The following is a 24546-nucleotide window of genomic DNA, read 5'->3' on the forward strand; positions in this document are numbered from 1 at the left end:
CCCCCCCCCCCCCCCCCCCCCCCCCGCCTCTTTTTTTAAACCCATGCTGAAAAGAGTACAGAACACCGTCCTATAGTGCAATGCTGATAAGAAAAAATTTTGTTGAACGTTGTTCCATGCTAGACCATCACGTGTGACTCATAAAATGCGCGAAAGAAAAGGACTGAAGATCAGGAATGTTCGATTGGAGAAAAAGAAACCGTCAATGAAGGGCCGGGAGCTAATTGGTATAGCCGCGAGTATCGTGTTGCGTGTCTACCGTATAGTCGTGTAGCTAGCCAGTTTGCTTTCACGGTCCTGCTGTTTGAGGCCCTTCTTATTGAATATCTTCCAAAACCGCAGAGTCTCATCACCGGCGCCAGTAACGACTGTCTGGCCATCGGGGCTCATGGCGAGGTAGAGGACTCGGAAAGTATGCCCAGTGAGTGAGACGACCTGTTCCATTCGTGGGTATTTCCAAACCACAATCTGATTCTGGCTGTAACCATGGGTGCTGACGATCTCATCAGAATTTTTGGACCATGCTAGATTGCAGACCTGGCTTCCGGTATCGACTTCTTTTATCAAAGAGCCTGTTGATGTGTTCCAGAACTTTATTGTACGGTCTGCCGTACCTCCTCCGGAGGCTAAGAGAGAATGCTGATGAGGAGACCACGCAATCGCCTTGACGGCAGCGGTATGGTCTGTGAATCGGTACAAGGGTGCTTCGTTTAGTTTATCCCAAACTATCAGTTTATTGTCGTTGCCGCCAGATGCAAGTTGACCGTCATCCGTGTTCCACTTCAGGCCACAAACCTCTTGTTTATGCCCAGCAAGTCGGCGAAGATACTGGTCAGGGGAACGAACATCTCGGTGGAATATTAGCCGATCACGAGATCCTGATGTGAGAATATGATCATTCCAAGCTAGAGCTCCAACACGGAGAGTATGTCCTGTCATTGTCCGTAGCCGACGGCAATGCTCCGCATCCCAAATCTGTACAAGTCCTTTACCAGTCCCAATGGCAAGATGGGTTCCCTTTTGATAAAGGTTAAAATTATACATATTAATGTAAAGGTAAAGAAAGAAAAACTTACCCGTTGGATCCAATTAACACTGGTCACTGTATCATCGTCTAATTGACACAGTTTGGTGACTTGGCCATTGATAGAATCCCACATGTAGACAGCAGATCCAAGACCAACTCCCAGTATATTACTGCTACCCCAGTCTACCAGGTTTAGATAGAAATCGTCGGTGAGGTCGGGAGCATCTAGGACCTTAAAGGGTACTTTGTTCACATATCTGGGTTGTTTTCGGAGGCTCTGGAGAATTTGTTGACTGTCAAACCGTATGGGAGAAAGGCTGTACAGTTCGGAGCGGGCATCAAAATTAGGGCCATGCTGGCTGCGGGGTGTTCGAGAAGGGGTAGGGTTTCCGGATGCGTTTCGAGGGGATGTATAGGAAAGCAGGTTCTTGCTAGGGGTTGAAGGGGTTATGCTGGCGGGGGGTAGAGACATAGCAAGCTTATGTGACTGGGGGGTATTAGAGGCGAAATCCCGAGAGGCACTCGAGCGTCTGGGAAGTGGGTTAGGGGAGAGAGAATGTATATCAGGCTGGGGTATTGTAGAGCCAAAGAACTCATTGCGTAGTACTCTGGAGTATGTTCGGTTGGCTTCCTCTGCTACAAAGAAGGACAAAGGTAAGCGGAAGTGTTATATAATAACAAGGCAGACGCGTTAATGCTTACTTTTTTGTGAATGGATTTCGCCGTGTGTTGACTTTTTCTTTGTTTTTGAAGGTGTTGATGGACATCCATCTTCATGAAGCAGGCTGAATCCGGCCTGTAGGTCTTGCCCCTCACGGTTGGGAATAAACCTGCATGCACTCGTTAGCAAATAGATGTATAAACAACAATGGAATAATATAGGTAAACAAGAGTATCGCAACATGACAAAGCAATGCAGAAACACAGGCAATTGCTAGTCTGATACATACCTATCACCATAAACCCTTTGTCGTTTCCGGCTAGGGCTACTGCCCGGAGTTCTTTCACGCTGGAGGCCGGCATCTTCAAAGTCCTGCAGCGCTCGAGCCAAGGCATCTGGGTTTACCGGCTCAGAACCAGGTCTGGAGCGCTGTCTGGTAGAGCGAGTCTTGCTCTGTGTCGACTTGGACTTGATCCCATGGCTTGGGGGCGGCGAGTTGGACGCCGGCGGGGAAATGGGTTTCCTGTCCATGCTGGCGGCAAGGGTATCTGCTTTGGCCATACGGGCGGCCGATGCGCGAGTGCGGCCTATCTTATGCCCCGTCTCCGCCATTCTTTTCCTCTCCAGGTGCAACTACTTCCCTGAGAGGGGAGGAGAGCTCTTCTTCTAGCCGATAAACACGGGCGATAACGACGACAACCGACAATGCGGAGAGGGCGTTGAGGCATCAAACGAGCGACCTTCGGGAACAGCGAACGAGCGATAGTTATCAGGCTTGGAGTCGAATGCGACAGGAGCGCAACAGGCGTGTCCTCCGTGGATGCCGTACCGTTCGGTTGGCGACCAGGTAGTTACAACTAGCTAGGCGCTGGGTGGTGGACTTGTCGCGACGGGGAAAACGAACATCGAAAAGGGGGCTGGGGACCTCTATGTACGACCGTGCGGCTGGTCGGTTCCTCGAGTATCGGCGGACGCAAATCCCAAGGGCCGCCCGTCACTGGCGCCGGCGAGCTTTTTGGAGGGCGAGAGATAAGATGGGCCGTTTCGTGACTATCGGGTGTTGTTGTTATTTATTTTGTTTTATGTTTCTTTCTTTCTTCCTTTGCTGCTGGTCAAAGCGAGCGAACTTTCGACATCAAAACAAGCTTCGTCGTCCCAAAGGGGAAACCTGCCTAAAGGGGAAATGGATAAACAAAAACCCGCGAAGTCACGCGTGAAGGGCGCTAGGCCTAAAAGGTTAGTCACATGAGTACCCCGGATGAGTCAGCGTCTTAGTCATGTTAGCCTTAGTCAGCCGAGGATAGACGAGAGAAAGCTTATTACGTAACATCGCCGAACCAGACGTCCAGGATAAACACTTAGTAACAAACACTTAATGCACCAAACATCCATAAGTGAGCCTATATAAAGCGCCAGACGGAGACGCTGTGCTTGTTGCATCTTCTTCCCTTTTCTTCTTCTTCTTTTCTTGGTTTTGACATCTGGATGTCCCTCGCTCTGCTGGACACTGGTGCTGCTGCTCGTTGCGTCTGCCTGTCTCTGCTTCGTCTGCCGGCTGCTTCACCTAGGACTCGCCGGACTGTTACTCTGCTTACCCCGTCTTTACGGACCCTAGCCACGATGATCACCGCTGACGAAAAGGCGCGGGCGCAGGACTTTTTGTCCTTTGTCAACGCCTCTCCCACCCGTAAAAGACTGACTGCCTGCTGATTTTACCATTGGAACATACTGACGATCGGAACATAGCATTCCATGCCGTCGCTTCTGCGACTAAACGCTTTACCGATGCTGGATTCAAGGAGATAAAGGTAGAGTTTCCCCTCTTTTCCCCTCCGGATAGCATTACCGTGGGTTGAAATTCTCTGTCTGACACTGCAATTATTAGGAGAAAGACTGCTGGTCAGAGGTCTGCAAGCCCGGAGGCAAGTACTATGTTACTCGCAATGGCTCTACCATCATTGCATTTGCCGTCGGTAATAAGTGGAAGGTCAGTTTTGCTCATTTCTCAGTACCAACGAGATGAAATGTTACCATTGTAACAATACAAAACGAAGTGTAACAAAAAAACAATGATCTAACATCCGCTCAGCCCGGTAACTCCATTGCGATGATTGGTGCCCACACGGATTCCCCATGCTTGAGAATCAAGCCAGTTTCCAAGCGAACCAACGAAGGGTTCATCCAGATAGCCGTAGAACCCTATGGTGGTGGTATATGGCACACTTGTATGCATTAATCTTCTACCCAATGACAGTTCTGGTAGTTCGTTACTAACGAATAGGCAGGGTTCGACCGTGATCTCGGCATTGCAGGCCGTGTGATGGTTAGGCAACAGGACGGTACCATTGCCTCCAAATTGGTTCATGTTGACAAACCAAGTATGTGGACAGTGTTAAGCAGCTACCTATTTTGAAACTTATGCTAACTTGGGTGTAGTCCTCCGTATTCCAACTCTGGCCATTCATCTTGACCGTACAGAGACCTTTGCCTTTAACAAGGAAACCCAGCTCGTTCCAATTTGCGGAATGGTAGCTGCGGAGCTTTCAAAGACTGCTGAGGGCGCTAAATCTGAGGAGGCTGATGGTGCAGTCTCTCCATTCAAGAAGATCACTGAGCGTCACCACCCTTGCTTGATTGAGCTCCTAGCTTCTGAACTCTCTGCCAAGCCAGAGGATATCATCGATTTCGAGATGCTTCTCTATGATACCCACAAGTCATGCCTCGGTGGTATGATGGATCAGTTCATCTTCTCCCCAAGACTCGACAACCTCAACTCATCTTTCTGTGCCACTGTTGCTTTGGTCGAGTCTCTCGCAAAGCCATCTGCCTTGGAGAACGAATCCGCTATCCGCCTGGTTGCTCTCTTCGATCACGAAGAAATTGGCAGCAGAACCGCTCAGGGCGCTGATTCAAACATCCTCCCAGGCATCATCCATCGCCTGTCCATGCTTCGTGTATCTGGAACCAAGTCAGACGAGGATCTCTCTACTGCCTACGAGCAGTCCCTTTCGACCTCCTTCCTCGTCTCCGCTGATATGGCTCACGCCGTTAACCCAAACTACGCCTATAAGTACGAGAGCGAGCACAAGCCAGAAATCAACAGAGGACCAGTCATCAAGGTCAATGCCAATGCCCGTTACGCTACCAACTCCCCTGGTATCGTTTTGATGCACGAGATTGCTCGTGCCGCTGAAGCAAAGAGCGACATCTCATCAGACTCCATCGTGCCAATGCAGTTGTTGGTCGTTCGCAATGACTCTAGCTGTGGCAGCACCATTGGACCCATGCTTTCGGCTGCTCTTGGATCCAGAACGCTTGATTTGGGAAGCCCACAGCTAAGCATGCACAGTATCCGTGAGACCGGTGGAACAAAGGATGTTGCCCTTGCAACTCGACTCTTCACCAGCTTCTTCGAGAACTACACCACCTTGGCTCCCAAGATCCTAGTTGACTAAGTTATCTCATAGTTGGTCTGAAAGATGGAATAATCTAGCTTGACGATTATTTCGGATGTCCATAGCTTTTTCACATATACCCGCTCTCTCACACTGCTGGATGCTGCTAGTGCAGATTGGTAGATTGAACATAAACAACAAAACTGATACGATATATCATCCTCCCGTCCTATTCTCGTAACCTATTCAGAGCTAGTCACATTGTATCATCCTAGACAGTCTTCTCTCCCGATACTTCGTCCATATGCTGGGCTGTTGGCTCCTTAACGTCTTCATCCTCCAGCACCTTAACGTTGGCTAACCCTGCCCGTTCCCTCCCAATCTCCTCCAGGGTCTTACCATCTCTTCTCTGTCGATCTAATTCCCTCGCTGCCGTCTCTTCCTCATCTCTCTCTTCCTGCGACATCTCTGGTCCTAGGAATAACAAAACTAACAAAAACACCCATACTGCTCCCATAAATATCGCCATGACCTTTCCGTAATCAAACCTCTTTTTCCCATGCGGTCCATCAGGCAATGGGAACCTCTCGCCAATGATAGCCTGGATAGTAGCAGAGGCGGATGAAGCTAGGTTACCCAGTTGATAGGTCAATCCAACCAATAAGCCTCGCAAAGATTGAGGAGAAAGCTCTGAAAGGTAGATAGGGATAGGTCCCCAAACCCCACCGATGAACCATTGCTGCCAGAAGGATGATGCGATCAAGGCGTCAGACCTGGGCAATACGTATGCGGGGATAATCGCTGCACCAAAGACACAGCTTATAATCATTGCCAACCTTCTCCCGAGGAATGTGCTGATCCATCCTATAAGTGTGCCGCCGATAACTCCGCCTAGGCTGCCAGAAACAATAATGACAGTTGTCTGTGTTGCTGTTTTCCCTACTTGGTCCTTGAGGAATGTTGGATAGAAATCTTGGCTTCCGTGAGAACAAGAGTTGAAACCCGTCATAATAACCACGAGGTAGACCATCAAGAACCAGTTTTCCTTGAGTCCAGGGGCAGATTCTTTCCAAAACGCACGTAGTCCATTCATTCGAGATTTTGGGACAGTGTTAGAAGTGACGGACGGTTGCAAAGCGGCCTCCTCTGCCATTATTCGGCTTTCTCGCTCTGCTTTCATGACTTGGAAATGGTAGGTCTCGGGGAGGCTCCATCTCCAAATGATGATGAGGATTGGGGGTGCGGCGCCAAACCAGAAGAGACTTCGCCATCCATATTTAGTAGTTGGTACAAATGCCCGATAGAATATAGCTGCAAGCATATAACCTGTGCCGTAGCCTTGTTGGAAAAGCCCAGAAGCGATACCTCGAGCGTCGTAGGGTAGGTCTTCCATTGCGGTTGCAGCGGCCGGCCCAAAGAGACCTAATATATCCGCAGTTAGTACATTGCGTTAACTACATACAGCAAAAATAGTAACCTACCTCCCATAGCAATCCCATATAGAGATCTAACAGCTAGAAATTGGGACAAGTTCTGGCAAAACCCCGAGCCTAACTCTAAGAAGACAAATAAGGCCAAGTTGACAATCATTGGCCATTTTCTTCCATACCTGTCTGCAAAAAAGCCGAAGATGATGGCACCAACAGAACGCAGCATAAGTGTCACGGTCAACCCCTATGAAAAAGAAACTTAGACACATTTTCCAGGGCTGTGAATATATGGGCGCCAGCTTACCCACGATACTTCCGAGTTTGTAACTCCAAATTCAGTGGCTAACTCCGTTATGGTGAGAGAGACAGTGAAGAAATCGAATGCATCCCATACCCAGGCGACAAAGCCAACACCAAACATAAGCCAGTGATGGCTATTCAGCTCGCGTAGGACGCGATAAGGGTTCTTCAATTCAGTCTTTATCAAAGCTAACATCAGCAAGACGTCCTTTTTCTTTCAAAACCAGGTATTCTCCAAGGGGCAGTAGTTCAGGGGTCACCTTTGGTGGCTTAAGACTGGACACTCGCGTCATGAAGTAACGCCGGATCTGTTCTGGCGAGTAGAACCATCCTGCCGCCATATGATTCTTCATGTTGGCTTTGGTGCTTATCACAACCCTTTGTCAAGGTAATTGAGATTATTGATTGATGGGATAAAATCACAACTCCATACTAGTTATAGGAAAGGGATATAATTTTGGGGCCATGCTACGAACCAACATCGAGCGAAGGCTGTGCTTAATATAAGGTACCCCCAAGATGCCGATATCGCAAGTGGGTAGCTCACTTGTGCAACACCCAAAGTGGATATACCGTTCTCCACGTTGCAATGCACAATCCGGGGACCCCATAAATCTGGGGTTAGCCGAACTCAAGAGGGGTGGTATAACAAGTATTTGGCGAAAGTTTCTATGATATGAGATTTCTCCCCCGCAGCATACTGCGGCATATAACTTCGGGATATAGCAGAGACTATCGTTTTCAGGGTATCCCAGCCCAAGGCGGGCAACAAAGTGACGCGTACCATGTCCATGCGAATCCTCACTAGCGAGTTGGGGTTGCGGGGAAGAAAGATAGCTGATAGTAGAATGGTAGAAGGACGAACAGCTTTCCACAGACCGCCGACTAGCTAGGTACTAGATAGTTAACTAGTCGACCGGGGTTTTAGGCGGCTGGGAGCGAGATGTTCTTCCAATCGGATGTGCATTTGGGACTAGCTCCTGAAACTGTTGTCAAAGAAAAGGCGTAGGATTAGCTTGTCACGACGTCCCAAACACAGGCATCCAGGGAATCAGTCTTGATATTGCACTTGGGCGACAGCGTGGTAACCGGTTAACTCGTCGGTTAACTCACTAACTAGCCTCCGATATGCTCCGAGCGGTATTCGTAGGCCAGAAGAGCGGTGATATCTGATACTGGACGCAATGAAGTATCCAACTAGAAAGACAAATCGTCAGCGGTAGCCCCATGATCCTAGACTTACAAGGAACAGATATCCCCGTCGCCTAATCGTGGAGAAGTTGTGGTTGCTGGGCGCGGCGTCGTCTAAGGTCGGCTCTTTAAGCGCAGAATAGAGTTTCCAGAGGTGGGATTAAAGTCGACGTCAGTTTTCGGCTTCGGCTTCAGCCATCAACAAAGACACCGGGATCTCAGTAGAGTAGCCGGAGTCAATTGGCCTCGATAGATAGAGAAAATGGCGTCTCTTCAGTATCTGACTGGTGACAAGTCTGGCATCCAGCAGTTTGTCGACAAGTTTGACGTATGTATTCAATTCCCGCCCAAGGCTGCAGTTACGCAGGGACTGATCTCGGTACTTTATAGACTTTTCTATTTGATTGCGATGGTCCGTTACCACCAGCTAGCCTATACTTTTATTCCTGGCAATTGGCGCATATGTTCTAAAATCATGAATAGGGGTCCTATGGTCTGGCGATACTCCATTCAAAGGAGCCGTTGAAACGCTGGACATGCTTCGGAACAAAGGTACACAGACATTCCCTCAGTGTTCGCATTCGGTGTTGCTAACAAATACTTTTACTCTTAGGAAAGAGAATCGTCTTTGTTACGAACAACAGCACCAAGTCGAGAGTAGACTATAGGAAAAAGCTTGATGGCCTGGGAATCAAGGCTGGAATAGTGGGCTCTACCCCTCTCAATACGGATAACCGACAGGTACTGACTTAGCCACAACGTAGGAAGAAATATTTTCCTCGTCATACAGTGCTTCTGTATACATCTCGCGGATCCTGGAACTGCCAGCGGATAAGCGCAAGGTCTTCATTCTCGGTGAATCCGGTATAGAACAAGAACTCGCCGCCGAAAATGTGAGCTACATTGGAGGGACCGACCCGGCATATCGACGAGAAATCACACAAGAGGACTATCAGAAGATTGCCTCTGGTGATTCTTCATTTATGGATCCAGAAGTCGGCGTGGTGCTGGTTGGTCTGGATTTCCATATCAACTATCTCAAGCTAGCAACCGCATTGCACTATATTCGCCGAGGTGCCGTGTTCCTTGCGACTAACATCGACAGCACCTTGCCAAATTCAGGCTCTTTATTTCCCGGAGGAGGTTCCATATGCGCACCCCTTGTTGCTATGCTCGGAGGTGTAGGCGTACCTGGAGCAGAGCCCCTCTCACTGGGAAAACCTAGCCAGGCGATGATGGACGCTATTGAGGGCAAGTTCAAACTTGACAGAAATAGAACTTGTATGGTCGGCGACCGGATAAACACAGATATCAGATTTGGTATCGATGGAGGCCTTGGTGGAACTCTTGCAGTCCTTACTGGCGTTACCTCAAAGGATGAACTGATGACATCGTCAATAACCCCCACGGCATACGTTGATGCGTTGAGTGATTTGTTGGAGGGTGCATAGAATATTATAGATGATATATCTCCCACAGCTTAGATTTTGTATAGATCAAATAGACTCGCTTCCGATTATTCCTAAAACTCCTATATGTCAATGGTGTTATTATTGTACAGGTCAGCCACTCAACCACAAGGACATGGCTGCACAAATCGCTGTATTAATTAGGGCCAATCAATGACGGAAAACAGATTCTTCCTGTTCATTGCGTTCCATAAGGAACGACTTCAGGCGCCAGAGGTCCAAAGCAAATAAAGCCGACTTCCTCGATGCAGGTATAAAATATAAAGCATCTCCCTGAAACATCTCTCCAAGTTGACGGATTTCTCGAAGTTCCTCATCCGATAACATTTGCGTAAGATTGAAGACAGGAACTTGGGACTCGTGGATCGCTAGTTCAACCAGATCAACCGAGGGGTTGGGGTTGTTGGAGGCTGTTGAAGGGGTGGCATTACAATCAGAATTCTTGTTCATCTCAGCGGTGCGATTGTCAGCACGGAGAATTAAAACCATCCCACTCTTTATATCTCTTAATTCTGGGAGTTTGGTCAGAGACCTTTCCAATGCGTCCCGGGTAATGGTTTGATCGGCGATATTCAACGGCGTCCATGTATCTCGCCTTCGTTGTTTCTCTATTTTCGGTGTAACTCGCAATATTGTCCTAAGGCTCCTCAAAATTTCCCTTCTCATCGCGTTGAGTGCGTAATTGGACATATCCCCCCTCCAGACGAGCGTTTGCATAGAGCTTTTAGTGAGTGGGCCTTGTGGCAGCTTCCATGAGGGCGGAACCAGGCCTTTGCTGATATTCGAAAACTTTGGATTTGACAACATATCAAAGAGCGTTCCACTGTTTGTAACTCTGACCGAAGGGAATGCCGCCCTTCGTTTTGGCACTTTCGCAGTGCTGCCCCCAGGAACTTCACCGTCTGTGGGAGAGTTGTTTTCTCCGGCACCGACCTTAAAGTCTAGATCAATTTCCATTTCATTCAACTCATTTTCAAGCAGTGATGTAGGAAGTAGCCACAAAGCTGATGTCTCGGGGTGCTGAACAAGGCCAAAATCTATCATGAGCTCCGTGGGGAGCCGGGACATGGTTGCATGGCACAATCGGGGTGGACTTGCTAGAGCTAACGCCCAGGGGTTGCGTATCAAAGAGGAGTCTGTGTCCCACTCTTTGCTGCGTTCAATGTCCTTATTTGAAGATGCTCGTTTCTGGGCTCTTCTCAATATTACTGGCGACTCCACCAGGCCATCCGGTGCAGTCACGTCCGGGCGTTTGACTTCAGATGTGCTAATATATTGCCTTTCCGATTGCCTCCGAGAGGGTTGACAAGTAAAATAGCGAGCTCCTGGGTATAAGGGAGGGTATGCATAGAAGCATGATTGGAGGTGATGCTTTTGATACTCTATTCTTCGGCATCCCGTTGAAAACGTTGTATGTCCAAATATAGATTTTCCGTGCATCAATAATTGAGATGAGAGAAGGTTGGGTCTCATCTTGTGTTCACTATCCTCAGCTCATATTGTAATTTGAGATTGGTCGCAATGTATAACAAGGTAACGGATGAATATCAAATCGTTGGTCGCAGCTTTTTAACATCTGAAGTTTGAGCAAACGGCTGACTAAGCAGATCAAAGCGCGAAACCGCAAAAACAAACGAAACTGACGTTTTGCGCTTGAAGCTGGCAAACGCCAACACAGCTTTCTGCGATGGGAGTATATGAATTGTGCAGTGGCATCCCGGAGCGCTCGAGGGGTGTTATTTACTCCACTATCTCGGTCTTTTTTCGCTTACCTGTGCTCTAGCCTCCTCTGTTTCCCACCCGAAACATCTCTATGACAACCCAGGCTCCTATCACGGATGCCGAGTATATCACAGACGTCCTCAATATACCTAGCAGCCCAGGCCTGGAAGATGCCGAATCTATTGCTTCAGGTGGGGATCAGCCTGACCTCGACAGAAGAAGAGTCACCTTCGCAAAGTCCAAGTCCGTATTTCTCGACCGTCTGACTCGTGATTTCGACTTGCTGATATATTGCGAACTATCGGCTCTCTATTATATGGAGTAAGCTAGCTATCCCCTATGCCAACAAAGATCAAGTAATGAAGTTTGACTAATTCTTATCTCCCTACTAGTTGCTCTATCATCCATTTCGCCGTACGGGCCATAGTTCAGTTTCTATTTCTTACACCAAAAGCGGCCAACTTCCCCGAGCCACCGAAGAATCAGCCATATATTGGAGCAATTATTATAAGTAACCTAATCTGTATATTTCTCCACATTGCTTCAGCCAATCCATCCGCAGGAGAAGCATCCAGAGGATACCTTCATGGCGGGCTATTCATTGATTTTATCGGCCAAAAAGGACCTACTTCAAAACTTCAGTTGCTTGCAGTGGACCTATTGGTTGTATGCCTCCAGATCCTTATGGTGGGGGCCATCCTAGAGAAAGAAAAGGTCTCTGGGCTGATTTCATCGCGGCGAACTGCCGAACCCATTGCATCTTCGACAGTGCCAGAGCAGGATCATGATTCCGAAGAGCAAGGACTTCTGAGGTCGTCTCAAAATTTGTCCAGCCAGGAGGATGACATGGAGAACCGGCAAGTAAGTGGCGTCGAACTCTCAAGCCTAGGTGGTGACAGAGGTGTGAATACAGCCAGCGGTATGCATCCGCGCGATTATTTTCACTCGGGGGAGGCCCTTGTTATGAACTTGAACATCAGCCGTACGCTTCGACAGCAGTGGCATAACCGAACATCCGCGCTTGTGACCCCCCACGCCTCGTTGAGTGGTACCAGAGTCCCTGCAAGTACATTCATTAGGCATCAACTGGGCCTCCAAGCCGAACGCGACTCTTAACAACTTCAGTTTACATATATATTTTCTACGGGATGGTTTGTGCCTGTCCTGGCTTCCATCCAAGCATATGGCTCTGTATATATCTATTGTTTACCATTATCAATATATAATATAATATAATATTATATAATAGTGGAATTATCGGCATCTAGGACTGAGGGGATTACGTCTATATAACAACTCTACGCACATAACCACTATAAAAAATATCATCAAGGTATTGTTGAGATCGCCTATCGTACACCATTATTGTGATTCCATGCTTCATGACGTTGACTCCTCCTTTGAAGGCACTCGTCGGTCAAGTATAGAATCTACAATACCCATTTCCAGAGCTTCCTTTGCGCCCATGAAATAGTCTCTCTCCATCAGCTTCTCTATCTCGTCGAGAGTCATTTCCTTCCCTGTCAAATGGCGTTTGTATATCTGATTTAATTGGTGTCGTACTCGAAGGATCTCCTTCGCGTGTATGGCGATATCCGTTGCCTGGCCGAAGTACCCTCCCGAAGGCTGATGGATCATAACCGACGAATGCGGAAGGCAGTATCTTTTCCCAGCCTCACCACCACATAATAGAAGGGACCCCATTGATGCCGCTTGGCCCACACATATTGTACTAACAGGAGATTGGATATATGTCATGGTATCATAGATTGCCAGTCCTAGAACGAAGTTATTTAGTTGTTTATACTACGTTATATCGGAGCGAAAAAATTGAAGCGAAGGTAGCGTACCAGCTGTTACCGATCCACCTGGTGAATTGATATAAAGTTGAATGGGCTTCTCTGGGTTATCGGCTTCGAGGAATAATAGTTGCGCAACTATTGCGGCTGATAATGTTTCGTCCACCTCGCCATTGAGGCATACAATGCGCTCCTAACGGATGTGTCAGAATAGCTTATATTGACTCAAACAGGGAGGACAGCAATGCCTACCTTTAAAAGGCGGGAAAATATGTCATCTCCAGGTGTTTAGGTTGTTAGTGAGCTCGATGAACATATGACTGGGGAATATCGCATACAGGTGTGCCAGCCACCTCCCTATATATCACAAAATTATCAGCTTCGTATTCCAATATAGAAAGACCATGCGCAACGTACCACTGTCTCAGTCACGAATGGAGTTGGAGTCCAGTTTCGCGGCGGAGTTGGAGCAGAGTGAGAGTAGCTTCTTGAGAGCGATCGAGAGCTGGAAATAGCCAAGCGATTGAGTATCCGTAGTCGGTTCATAGCTGAATACCAATACCAAGAGGTTCAACTCCTTGAGTGTAAGAGTTGTTGCTGGTAATATGTCTATTCAGTTGGCTGTTGTTCGCGTGCTTCTCTTGAGCTGTAAGATGAAGTCGAAAGAGAGCCCCAATTAACTCGCAAGTTAGTTGTTTACGTAATCACTTTTTGAGCCGCAACGTTCTACTACACAGCGCAAAAACATATGAAGGTCAAAGTAGAATGTAAAAAATTATGGTATAACCAGTAAAGAGTGTACTGGACGCCTAAATGGACTGTATTATGCCCGATATTTGTAACATGAAATCCAGAGTCGAAAGGTGCTCATCAGCCCCATCTACTAACCGCTTATCAAACTCGGAGCAGACCTTCAATATCTGATTCTTATGTGCATCTGAAATAGATTCATCTTGAAGTACTGCTTGGTATGTCTTGAATTCTGTTAACAGATTTTCCTTTAAGGTCCGTGGGAGTTAAGAGACATACCTGTGACAGGACCTGAGAGGCACTCCATCCATCAGCCACCAGGTCAGCTACGAGATTTGAGATTTGCTCGTAATTTGAGGTACGCTTGTTGGGGCGAAGAGCCGCAATAACTTGTTGCATAACAGTTTCTGGAACTAAGCCAGATACTTCTTCAATACTTCTGACCGTAATCCTGGGTTTGGTATCATCAAGTTCCATCTCCTTATCAGACGTGTCCTTTTTTTTCCCTGAGCCATAGCGGGCCAGTCTTGCGGAGCTCTGCATAAATGTTATAGCCTTTCGCAGGTCACCATCGCTGCATCGAAGGAGGGTCTCAACAACATTATCCTCCAAGTCTAGTTTCTCCATTCTTGCAATCTCAACCAGCCGGTTTTGGGCAGCAGAACCATCTAGTACTTTGAACCGGAATTTGCTGCATCTACTCGCCACAGGATCGATTATTCTGGTGACATAATTGCATACGAGACAGAATCGAGTAATGCGGCTGTACTTCTCCATGGTTCGGCGAAGCGCAGATTGTGCGTCGTGTGTCATACTATCTGCTTCATCGAGAATGATGATTTTGAACGGCGGGCAAGGATATTGCGAGCGGTAGGCTGGGTCTGGTGGGGGTTGGGATAGGTGCATTCGAGCAAAATCTTTAATCTTTTCACGAACAATGTTTATCCCACGCTCATCCGAGGCGTTGAGCTCAAGGACTCTCGAGCGGACAAGAGCAGGCCCAAAGAGGGATTTGGACATGGCAAGGATGGTTGAGGTCTTTCCAGTGCCTGGAGACCCATAGAAAAGCATATGTGGAAGCTGAATTTGTGGTGCAATGTGTCAGAAATAATGTGAAGTTAGGGAATTTGAACGGGCGATATTCCACGGATTACATTTGAAGCATGAAGATTTCGCTGGAGAACAGAGATTGTGTGGTCTTGAGCTGTCACATCATCGAGAGTCTTCGGTCGACTAAATATCATATCCTAACGATTAGTCTCTGTGCAAGCTTGAGTTGTGGATTTGACCTACTATTTCTCAACCCACGGTTGGGCCTGCTGGTCGGAGTCCTGGTTGTTGGTTACATTGCTTTTGGCCGCAGAAGCAGCCGCAGCGCGGGCTTTATTGTTAAAAAAGTTTGCCGCCATGACAAGGCAGTTATAATGGCACAGAAGAAATGCTTGGGATCCGTGGTGGGATGAGACGTTCCTAGAGGCGTTGAAAATAAAGTTGCAAGTCGCGTCGAGAGAAATTGAGGCGCGTTAAAGCGCGGTTGACTAATTAGTTTATTAGCCGCGGAGTGGCGCCAGATTGCGCTAACTAAAGAAAGATTGGCGGCTGAAAGCGGAGCCGCGGAGATCACGGGACACTTCGTTTGCCCAAATTGCATGAAGGATTCGATTCCGTTTACGGCGCAAGGCTGCACAGCTTTTGGCCCCCAGTTCCAATCAAAACGGTGTCCAGGGTATATTTTGTGTGGTTACCACCCTTTTTCACCTATGGTAAAACCATTACAACTCTTTCTCCTCCAACAATTGAGGGACAGTGTGCCAAATGGAATCTTCTGCCCCGGTGGGTTACTAGCTCGGCTTTTGGCGAAAGCAGCCCTGGCGCTTGACATGGATTAGAAAAGCGCATATAATGGTGTAAAGTCACATCTCCCAATCGCTCTCAGCTGCAAGGTCTAGCTCCCCATTTGCCAACAGGCCCGGATTTTCAATTTTCATTCGCTCAGGGTTTAAAATGCCAATGCAAGGCTATCGATCCTGCAGGGGAAAGATCATTCTCCATCTCTCATAGTTATATAATGAAATGAGCGTTCTCATTTTCCTTTTTTTTTCATCCTCGCAAAAAGTCATAGTACAATGTCACCTCATGACTCCCTCAATATGAACCAGAGTGGCCCTCCCTCTAAATCTGGTCATACAATCCAGTTTTGGGGCATTTTTGTCGCTCTATGTATTCTTTCTTTCATCTCGGCCCTCGATGTCGCTATTATCACCACAGCCCTCCCCACTATCACGGCCGAGATCGGGGGTGCCAATATATATGTTTGGATCGCGAATTCTTTCGTGCTGGCTTCGTCGGTGTTACAACCACTCTGTGGTCAACTTGCAAATATATACGGGCGTCGCATACCCTTCATAGGCTCCATTGTGCTCTTTACGCTGGGTAGTGGCATTGCCGGTGGTGCAATAAACGCAGGAATGCTAATAGCAGGCCGCACAATACAAGGTATCGGGGCTGGAGGTATATATGTGCTGATTGATATCGTTTGTTGCGACTTAGTCCCTCTTCGAGAACGTGGGAAATATTTAAGCTTGATGTTTTCATGGTCTGGAGTGGCGGCTGCATTGGGGCCAGTTGTTGGTGGAGCTCTCGCTGAAGCAAACTGGCGTTGGATATTTTACCTGAACATCCCAATTTGCACCGTAACGCTGGTGATATTACTGCTCTTTATGAGAGTAAAGACTACAAAACTTGCCGACTCTGGATTAAGCCAAATAGATTTTCTTGGAAATCTCATCTTTATCCCGAGTATGATATCTCTCCTTCTTGGCCTGGTTACTGGAGGTATCGAGCACCCTTGGTCTAGCTGGCGCATTATTCTTCCATTGGTACTAGGTATCGCAGGCTGGATCTGCTTCCATATCCAGCAAAGCTACTCCAGCCATCCAAGCGTACCTCCACACTTGTTTAGCAACCGTACGTCGGCCGCTGCGTACCTGTTAACATTCTTGTCGTCCGTCCTAGTCCAAGCTATCTCATATTTCCTCCCTATTTACTTTCAGGCAGTCCATGGTACAACAACCTTGCGCTCTGGTATCAACTTTCTCCCGTTTGCAATCAGTACCTTAGGCTCAGCGGTTATATCCGGTATACTGTTAAGTAAATTCGGTGCTTATCGACCAATCCATGCAGTATCTTTCGCTCTGTCTGCTATCGGGTTCGGGCTTTTGACTCTTTTGAACGGCCACACGAAAGTTGTATCTTGGGTTTTCTTCCAATTAATTGCAGGTGCAGGCTCAGGAACAATATTATCTGCCTTGTTACCGGCCATTATGGCGGCTCTTGCAGAATCCGATGTCGCATCATCATCTGCCACGTTCAGCTTCGTTCGAACCTTCGGGTACATCTGGGGAGTAACCATCGCCTCCATAATATTCAACGGACAGTTCAACAAGAACCTACCATTGATATCCTCACCAGCTCTGAGGGATCAGTTGAAGAATAGCGCGGCATACTCGTTTGCAAGCCAAGCCCATAGGCTTCGAACAATTATTCCTGAGTCCGTGTGGAACGAGGTTGTGGGAGTGTATGTTAAAAGTCTAAGAGCAATCTGGTGGGTTGGGTTAGGATTTAGCATTGTCGGCTTGTTTGTGGTTGCATTGGAGAAAGATTTGAAACTGAGAGAGGACCTAAAAACAGAATATGGCATCGAGGATGAGAAAGATAGCAGCTCACCTACGGATGAGGAAAGTGGCCTTGAAATGAATTAATGACTGGCAAATTTATATAGATATAGCGCTGACAATAGATAACATGTGGTTGGCTTTAACCTAAACACCCCCGCGCTTCCCTAAACAATATTATTGTAAAGGCGACAGGGCATCCAATTTGGAATATACCTATGGGCTCATACCTTCTGTGAACCTCTTGGAGTTTCTTCTTACTTCTGACGCTGTAGTATCCAATAGAACATTACGGCAAGAATCCCCTTCATCCTCCTTGCTATCCCAGTCAGTGAATCAACGCACCAACACAAAGAGGGCCATAGGCCTGGGGAATTACCCCCCTTTTCGGAAGTATAAGGCGTATGGCTGCAAGCTAAGAAGGGAAACAAGGCTTATCAGCGTTCTTAACAGGGTGAGAACAGATATATAAATATCAAGTATATCCAATAAAAGGAATATTCCTTTCAGAATAACATCTTGCCTTGTATCTCGTCCCAGAGGGCCGCAATAACTTGAATGGTAACTTGATCGGATAATTGGCCAATAGATTCAAAAATTGGCTATCTAGTATATGTAGTAAACCTAACCTCGTGTACAGATATCAACAAAGTTTCCGGCATATCATAGGTATCGGGACGGACGCATCTTCGTCCGTAACATACCGGGGGCGGGATAGGTGTAGCCTGGTACTCCGTATATATCAACCGGTTACTTAATTGCCGGGGTCCCTTGAATTGTAATATTTGCTGGATATTGGGTATTTGGCGGGGATCATTTTCCCCGCCCTGCTAGTACAAGTCCAAATGATAATATGTCCCAGCACTTTGGGACTTCAGTTGGGACGGGACAATTTCTCATCTTATTCCATGCATAACGTCGATCTCTAGCACTGCCCCGAATACTTGGCCTGTGATTCAGCATCAGCCAACATGAGGCAATATGCCACATCGAGGTGGTGGAGAAATAGCCCTAGTAATTAAATAATCTAGCTGGCGTGCATTTCTTGTCTCATCGGTGCTAAGGCCCACTCAAAGAGTTGCTCGGTACGTGGTAAAGGAGAGCAATGGATGTAAAAAAGAGAGTAGTTAATTGTCTTGGAATAAAGTCATGATTGCGTTCGTTTATATTGACTAACGACATTAGAAGAAAGGATCGCCAACCAGGGCGAGTAATGAGTATAGATCGCTAGAGTTCATCCCCATGCCCATGAGGACCCTCCCACATCCTCTTTTTAGGATTAGGATATACCTTTGGACCATTGGGTATGGTTGTAGGCCGCTCATTCTCCTCCGCTGCATTATCCGCCCCCGTCCAGCTTTTAATATCTTCGGCCATGTCAGGTATACCATTAACATCAGCTTTCTTAGTAGTGTCAGGGTTCCAAAGAGAATTAGTCGCAGTCGCGCCCATGTTAGTTGTCATCAAAGGCTTAGTCGGTACAACAGACTTAGAACCTGCCATCGATACACCGCTAGAAACTCCAAATATAGTAAACGTGATTCTAGCAGCGATTTTGAGAGGGAGCCAGACTATCCACCAAAGTGGGCCGTAGAGCCACCGTCGAAAGATGAGCCATGATATGGTTCCTATTAAAATATAAAATGCCGTTTCGAGATACCATGTATCTGACTTTTGAGAGCGAACAAGTGAGCTCACGAGAGATTTGGATGACGCAAGTAACGTATCCAGGTTGGTGTACGATTCTGAGAGCGAACTCAACGCTTTATTTGATTGTTCTGAACTTTGGATTAGCAAACCGCGGATATGGATGTTTTGGGGATGGAGCAGCCCACCTAAAGCCTCTTGAGCAAACTGGCTCCTTGAAAGCTCCGCCTGCATGAGATGATGTGTTTGTCGTAATGCAGCAGTAACATCCTTGGACGAGCTTGCAACAAGGTCGCCATGTGTAAACCTCGGTGTTCTCCTGTTCGGCACATCCTCCCCCTCCGCAGAGGGTTGAAAGAGGAGCTGTCTCTGTCTATTCTTTGCCTTTTCCGAACTCCGCTTAGCTTCTATCTGAGCTCGTCTGAACTTTGATCGAGCCCTATTAGGTTATGTTAGCTAACGTACATCTACAGCTATCGCAAAACAAGATCCATACATTTTTAAATCCTCCTCTATCTTCGCCATGAGAGCCATAGCCCTGCCTGCCTCGGCGTCAAAGAGGACACTCTCGCGGCGCTGATATCGCCTTCGATCAAGAGGATGAGTCTCCACGCGCAGAACCTCCATCTCTTCTTCTATTTCCCCGAGGTCCTGATGGATCTCGGTACTTAGATTGATACGTTCATCGTCATCATGGGTATCTGAGCTGCCAAAGGAGTATAGACGACGTATCAGGCCTGAGACCTTCTCGATAGACGCCTCAACGGAAGCAAGACGGGAATGGAGAGAAGCAGGCATTATGGGTATCACAGCATCGACTTTCTTTCTATGAAAAGAGGAACAATATCATTCATAAATGTAGATGTTCAAGTTGTTTGTATGGTTTGGTGAATGTTGATGTCGAGAATAGGCGACGTTGGTCTTTCGATACATCACGTGACACTTCAAATCATTTTGCGTTCCTCAGGATAAGCCGTTAATGAATCTTCAATCGCAAGCAGAACAAGCCATACAACATCTGTCAGGTGCCAATTACGTATATACAGCATTATATTTTCTATATCATGTACGTGTACCCTCATACCGAGTCCAATGCCAATTACTAACCCGTTCTAGACCAGTTATACCACCATCACGAAATATCAGAAACCAATTTAAAACGCAGAAAAAGAGAAGAATAGACGAAGACGAAAATGGCTCTACCACTACGATCAATAACCTCATTCCGAACCTCGTTCTCACCTCTCTCCCCACTTTCTCGGCCATGCAAATTGGTTCTCGCGCTTCTACAAACACCCATGACAGCCTCTCCGTCGTCAGCAGCACATATAAAGATCGACGTGAAGCATCTACCGAAGAACTCCAAACAACTGCCTGAGATGACTGTTGGGTTCCGGAACGGCAAGGAGGTGAAGTTGGAGGTGGGCAAGCTACGGCTTTCAGTAGGGGATGTTATGGAGGAAGTTGGGAGGGTAGGGAGACTTATTGAGAGGGAGGAGAGTTTGAAGGGTTAGAACATTGCTTGGTGAATGGGGGCAGTTTATGGTGTTGGGAATGTATGTATATTAGATGTGTTTATTACAATTGATTTTATTTCATGCATATATGGGAGAGAGACGTAGGAGTGTTGGGTGAATGGTATAAACTTGGTATTTATTTTCATTTATTTATTGGATGGCTAGATACAATGAGTGGGCATGATCAAGTAAATAGCTGGGGTGGCCGTGGGCTCTGCCCCGGATTATCTATGAACATCTACGGCATGAAAAGGAGGCTCGCCTCCTGCAAGACTTTTTTTTAAGTCATTGGACTGGTAGAAGACGGTTAGACAGCGGCACCGGAGATGAAGAACCACTTGTCAATGCTGCCGTCGATGGGGGCAGGTGGCAGGTTGGAGCCAGCGGGGATGCTATCGACCTTGGAAGGTTCAGCACGGTTCTTGTCGAGAGTGGAGTTGCAGCTGTATTTGTTAGCAGGTGATATGCATGCTAGAAAATAGTATAGGAGACACGACTTACAGAGAGATGCCGCCAGCGGGGGACTGGCCGGACATGAGCTTCTCCCAGGCCTCGGCACACTCGTGGATGACGTCCATGGCGTACCTGTAAACATGTTAGAATACCAATAACCTAATGTAAAGAGAATAGACGAGAAAGACGTACTTGGAGTTCTTGCACTCGCCGGAGAAGGCGAACTGGTTCTCTGGCTTGCCGTCCGGGATCTTGTAGATACGGAACCACTCGTTGGTGGCTCTGAGGAGGCCGGGGAGGTGGCGTTCGACGTCCTCGATGTCCTTGAGCTTGGGAGCGAGAGGGTCGTTGACATCGATGACGATGATCTTCCAGTCGGTCTCCTCCTCGTCGAGCAGGGCCATGACACCGAGGACCTTGACCTGCTTGACCTGGCCGGGGTAGCCGACGAGCTCACCGATCTCGCAGACGTCGAGAGGGTCGTTGTCTCCCTTGGCCTTGGTCTCGGGGTGGACAACATTGGGGTCCTCCCAGGTCTGTGCCCGTCGTGTTAGCTTATCTGTCCTCCCCCTCCTTACCCCTTTGCATGGATGACGGAGAGTGCACTCACTCGTGGGAAGGCACCGTAGTTCCAGAGGTAGCCCTTGTGGGGGAAGCAGTTGCGGACGAAACGCAGCTTGCCCTTCTTGGTGTCCTGCTTGATGGGGTTCATGAAGTCGTCCTTGGAGATCTGCCATCGAGTCGGTCAGTACAATCCACTACCCCTCCACGGACAGAAACAGGACGAGGGGGACAAACCTCCTGCTTAGCGTTGGTCCAGCGAGGAATCTCGACGACCATGTTGAGGATGGTCTTGCTCTCGTCGGCGTAGAGAGGGATGTCGTGGAAGGGCGAGATTGGGACGCCATCCTTCTCGATGTATGCCCGCCACTCGAGGGTGTTGAGGGCGCCGACGTTACGGACGGTGTAGGCCATGCTGGACGACGGTGACGGTGACGACGAGGAAGAAGTAGAGAGGTGCCGTGAGACTAGGGCTGTTCGACTGATGCTTGCTGGCGCCAGTCTGGATGGTGAGAGAGCTGAAGACCTGAAGAAGCGAGAGGAGGAAGAAGACGAAGTGGCGGAGGCCCGAGAATAAGTAGTGAAGCGGGACAAGCAAGAGACGCAGGAGTCGCTGCGGGCAGAAGAAACGAGGGCAGAACCGGAGATTGTGGGGGCGATTCTGCCGGCCATCCTCAGACACCGCTTTCACCTCCTGCTTTGACTTTTGACGCAACGACAACAGTAAACACGACAGTGATAACAACAGCAACGATGACGACGAGATACTCGAGGAAGTACCTGATGATACCTGACGATACCTGACGGATGCCGAAGAGGACGATAGCGACGGGAAGACCTATAGACGGCCCGAGTCGGCTGAGTCGGTTGAATCTCGATTGACGACCGCGATGCCGAGTGAGATGTCGTGCTTCTGCAGGCAAGGATCGCTGCTGGGATGAGACTCGCGACGGTTTCAAGCCAAAACACGGTTGGCCAGGCTCAATTGATGCTCGTGCTGCCTCCCGATGTGATATATCTGTTCTCTCGCGGTCCCTCTGCCTCGACGCTGCTGCTGCTGCTGCTCGCGCTGCCGGTTCCTGGTGTTCCTGGCGCGGCCGCTGAAGATTTTCCCGATCTAGATGCCGTGATTAGGTAAGCCGCTGAGAAATCTTCGATCTCGCCCTAGGGAAAAACTCCGCTCACCAAGGATTGCCAGACAGACAAGACGCAAGATAAGGACGCCAGTTAGATACGATACCAGCCTGATAGACGACAGGCAGCCAGATACGGTCAGAGCATGATATGAACAGGCTGGTCCGCTCCGTCATGGCCCTGGGATCGTCGTCGGTCGCGTCTCAGGCCAGAGTGCCCATCCCCAAGCATGGAGTCGACTACCGTGGGAAGGTCGTCCTCGCCCCCATGGTGCGCTCCGGCGAGCTGCCCTCTCGTCTGGTCTCGCTGAGGTACGGCGCAGACCTCGTCTGGGGCCCCGAAACCATCGACCGCTCTCTCATCGGCGCCGTCAGGCGTATCAACCCCCGCAACAACACCGTCGAGTTCACCCGCGTGCCCTCCCACCCGGCTCCAGATGCAAAGGATAAGGTCTCCGTCATCTATCGAATCGACCCCGCCAGGGAGAAGGGCAAACTCATCTTCCAGCTGGGCACCGCCTCGCCAGACCTCGCCGTCGAGGCTGCCAAGGTAATCGCCGACGATGTCTCTGGCATCGATGTCAACGCTGGCTGCCCGAAACCCTTCAGCACCCTCGGTGGCATGGGTGCCGCCCTCCTGCAGACCCCGGACAAACTCGTCTCGATCCTTGAGGCTCTGGTGCGCGAGGTCGGCCAGCCCTGGCAGATCGGTATCTCTGTCAAAATACGACTCCTCAAGGACCCCAAGGATACCGAAAGGCTAGTCACCGCCCTCTGCGCAACCGGTATCACGGGACTTACCATCCACTGCCGCACCACGCCCATGCGGCCCCGCGAAGCCGCCATCCGCGACCAGCTGCCCATGATAGCTGCCATCTGTCGCTCGGCGGGCGTGGCGGTTCTTATGAACGGCGACGTTAAGTCCAGAGACCATGCTCTCGAACTCATGAGCCAGTACGACGTCGACGGTGCCATGATTGCTACTTCAGCTGAGTCAAACTTCTCCTGCTTCCGTAGTGCTGCGGATGGAGGGCCTCTGTCGTGGCGTGAACTGGCGCATGAGTACATCTCCGTGGCAATGGAGTGCGAAAACAAATGGGGCAACACAAAGTACCTTCTCAACATATTCTTACCCGGCAAGGACAAGGTTGCTCAAGTCGTCAAGTCTTCACGGACATATACACATTGCTGCACCATACTAGGATTCACTGACCTACTCCCTGCTGCAAACAAGATTGATGCTATACTCGGCATATCGGACAGGACGGAAGCCGGTCTAAAGCGCAGTGCAGAGCTTCTTGGCCCAGCGCTTATGGCCCCTGCCTTTTCTGCTTCCACTACTCAAGAGGTCGACATACCGCTTGACTCGAGCGTACTGAGAGGTGATAGCCTCGCTAACCAAATCGTCGCATGAACGTTCCATCAGCGGGACTTTGCATCTTCTTCACTCTACTACACACGGCCGGCGTTATGGGACGGAGCATCAATCATGGTCAACCTACTCAATACATCTTCCTAGACTATTCAGTGATAATACACTTTTACATCTTCTATTTCAAGAACACTCAGTATATAAATTAAAAATGGTATATATTTCTAAGCTATCATTATCATGAGCTGGTATGGTAACATTTAACATAAAAATAAGTCTTTACATGGAGACAGTGTGCTGTCCGCATCCACCACCGGACATCTTAGCGTACTTGGGGTTAATCTCACGCTTAGCAGTCTTTGGGCGGGTTGGGAATCCACGGAGGGACTGAGCATACTGAGCAACAGCATAGGCGATGGCTCGGGTGTTAAGGAACATAGCGAAT

General features: G+C 48.5%; 14 protein-coding genes across 14 annotated transcripts in view; 6 read left to right on the forward strand and 8 right to left on the reverse strand.

Annotated features, from left to right (window-relative positions):
- Positions 1–255: 255 nt before the first annotated feature.
- Positions 256–2300, reverse strand: MGYG_06622 (WD repeat-containing protein srw1; the record flags this gene model as incomplete). Its single annotated transcript, XM_003170588.1, has 4 exons — positions 256–1017; positions 1077–1663; positions 1730–1857; positions 1978–2300. The coding sequence occupies 4 exons, from the start codon at positions 2298–2300 to the stop codon at positions 256–258; spliced, it is 1800 nt and encodes a 599-aa protein (XP_003170636.1).
- Positions 2301–3308: 1008 nt separating this feature from the next.
- On the forward strand, positions 3309–5143 carry MGYG_06623 (aspartyl aminopeptidase; the record flags this gene model as incomplete). The annotated part of the gene is made up of 6 exons (XM_003170589.1): positions 3309–3375; positions 3435–3496; positions 3574–3675; positions 3778–3913; positions 3974–4066; positions 4125–5143. 6 exons carry the CDS (start codon positions 3309–3311, stop codon positions 5141–5143), a joined length of 1479 nt encoding a protein of 492 aa, XP_003170637.1.
- A 211-nt stretch (positions 5144–5354) lies between these two features.
- Positions 5355–7166, reverse strand: MGYG_06624 (carboxylic acid transporter; the record flags this gene model as incomplete). Its single annotated transcript, XM_003170590.1, has 4 exons — positions 5355–6505; positions 6565–6757; positions 6818–6991; positions 7074–7166. 4 exons carry the CDS (start codon positions 7164–7166, stop codon positions 5355–5357), a joined length of 1611 nt encoding a protein of 536 aa, XP_003170638.1.
- A 1100-nt stretch (positions 7167–8266) lies between these two features.
- Positions 8267–9455, forward strand: MGYG_06625 (4-nitrophenylphosphatase; the record flags this gene model as incomplete). The annotated part of the gene is made up of 5 exons (XM_003170591.1): positions 8267–8332; positions 8395–8416; positions 8488–8556; positions 8618–8709; positions 8769–9455. The coding sequence occupies 5 exons, from the start codon at positions 8267–8269 to the stop codon at positions 9453–9455; spliced, it is 936 nt and encodes a 311-aa protein (XP_003170639.1).
- Positions 9456–9623: 168 nt separating this feature from the next.
- Positions 9624–10946, reverse strand: MGYG_06626 (hypothetical protein; the record flags this gene model as incomplete). The annotated part of the gene is made up of 2 exons (XM_003170592.1): positions 9624–10740; positions 10855–10946. 2 exons carry the CDS (start codon positions 10944–10946, stop codon positions 9624–9626), a joined length of 1209 nt encoding a protein of 402 aa, XP_003170640.1.
- Positions 10947–11286: 340 nt separating this feature from the next.
- Positions 11287–12311, forward strand: MGYG_06627 (hypothetical protein; the record flags this gene model as incomplete). The annotated part of the gene is made up of 2 exons (XM_003170593.1): positions 11287–11516; positions 11588–12311. The coding sequence occupies 2 exons, from the start codon at positions 11287–11289 to the stop codon at positions 12309–12311; spliced, it is 954 nt and encodes a 317-aa protein (XP_003170641.1).
- Positions 12312–12575: 264 nt separating this feature from the next.
- MGYG_06628 (ATP-dependent Clp protease proteolytic subunit) lies at positions 12576–13540 on the reverse strand (the record flags this gene model as incomplete). Its single annotated transcript, XM_003170594.1, has 3 exons — positions 12576–12973; positions 13046–13187; positions 13412–13540. 3 exons carry the CDS (start codon positions 13538–13540, stop codon positions 12576–12578), a joined length of 669 nt encoding a protein of 222 aa, XP_003170642.1.
- A 263-nt stretch (positions 13541–13803) lies between these two features.
- On the reverse strand, positions 13804–15153 carry MGYG_06629 (replication factor C subunit 2; the record flags this gene model as incomplete). The annotated part of the gene is made up of 4 exons (XM_003170595.1): positions 13804–13968; positions 14024–14824; positions 14899–14977; positions 15038–15153. 4 exons carry the CDS (start codon positions 15151–15153, stop codon positions 13804–13806), a joined length of 1161 nt encoding a protein of 386 aa, XP_003170643.1.
- Positions 15154–15870: 717 nt separating this feature from the next.
- Positions 15871–17505, forward strand: MGYG_06630 (hypothetical protein; the record flags this gene model as incomplete). Its single annotated transcript, XM_003170596.1, has 1 exon — positions 15871–17505. One exon carries the CDS (start codon positions 15871–15873, stop codon positions 17503–17505), a length of 1635 nt encoding a protein of 544 aa, XP_003170644.1.
- Positions 17506–18645: 1140 nt separating this feature from the next.
- MGYG_06631 (Sec20 domain-containing protein) lies at positions 18646–19863 on the reverse strand (the record flags this gene model as incomplete). Its single annotated transcript, XM_003170597.1, has 3 exons — positions 18646–19196; positions 19254–19504; positions 19562–19863. 3 exons carry the CDS (start codon positions 19861–19863, stop codon positions 18646–18648), a joined length of 1104 nt encoding a protein of 367 aa, XP_003170645.1.
- Positions 19864–20258: 395 nt separating this feature from the next.
- MGYG_06632 (hypothetical protein) lies at positions 20259–20579 on the forward strand (the record flags this gene model as incomplete). Its single annotated transcript, XM_003170598.1, has 1 exon — positions 20259–20579. The coding sequence occupies one exon, from the start codon at positions 20259–20261 to the stop codon at positions 20577–20579; it is 321 nt and encodes a 106-aa protein (XP_003170646.1).
- A 310-nt stretch (positions 20580–20889) lies between these two features.
- On the reverse strand, positions 20890–22268 carry MGYG_06633 (inorganic pyrophosphatase; the record flags this gene model as incomplete). Its single annotated transcript, XM_003170599.1, has 5 exons — positions 20890–21025; positions 21084–21167; positions 21228–21571; positions 21646–21765; positions 21834–22268. 5 exons carry the CDS (start codon positions 22266–22268, stop codon positions 20890–20892), a joined length of 1119 nt encoding a protein of 372 aa, XP_003170647.1.
- A 612-nt stretch (positions 22269–22880) lies between these two features.
- Positions 22881–24143, forward strand: MGYG_06634 (hypothetical protein; the record flags this gene model as incomplete). Its single annotated transcript, XM_003170600.1, has 1 exon — positions 22881–24143. The coding sequence occupies one exon, from the start codon at positions 22881–22883 to the stop codon at positions 24141–24143; it is 1263 nt and encodes a 420-aa protein (XP_003170648.1).
- A 237-nt stretch (positions 24144–24380) lies between these two features.
- MGYG_06635 (aminopeptidase Y) overlaps positions 24381–24546 on the reverse strand; it is a gene marked incomplete at both ends in the record, with an annotated part of 1702 nt that continues 1536 nt past the window's right edge. Inside the window, one exon of the mRNA XM_003170601.1 lies at positions 24381–24497. Within this exon, the coding sequence (XP_003170649.1) occupies positions 24381–24497 (117 nt within the window). The remainder of the gene's footprint in view (positions 24498–24546) is intronic.

This window comes from Nannizzia gypsea, genomic scaffold (genome assembly GCF_000150975.2).
Source record: "Nannizzia gypsea CBS 118893 supercont1.6 genomic scaffold, whole genome shotgun sequence".
NCBI lineage: Eukaryota > Fungi > Ascomycota > Eurotiomycetes > Onygenales > Arthrodermataceae > Nannizzia > Nannizzia gypsea.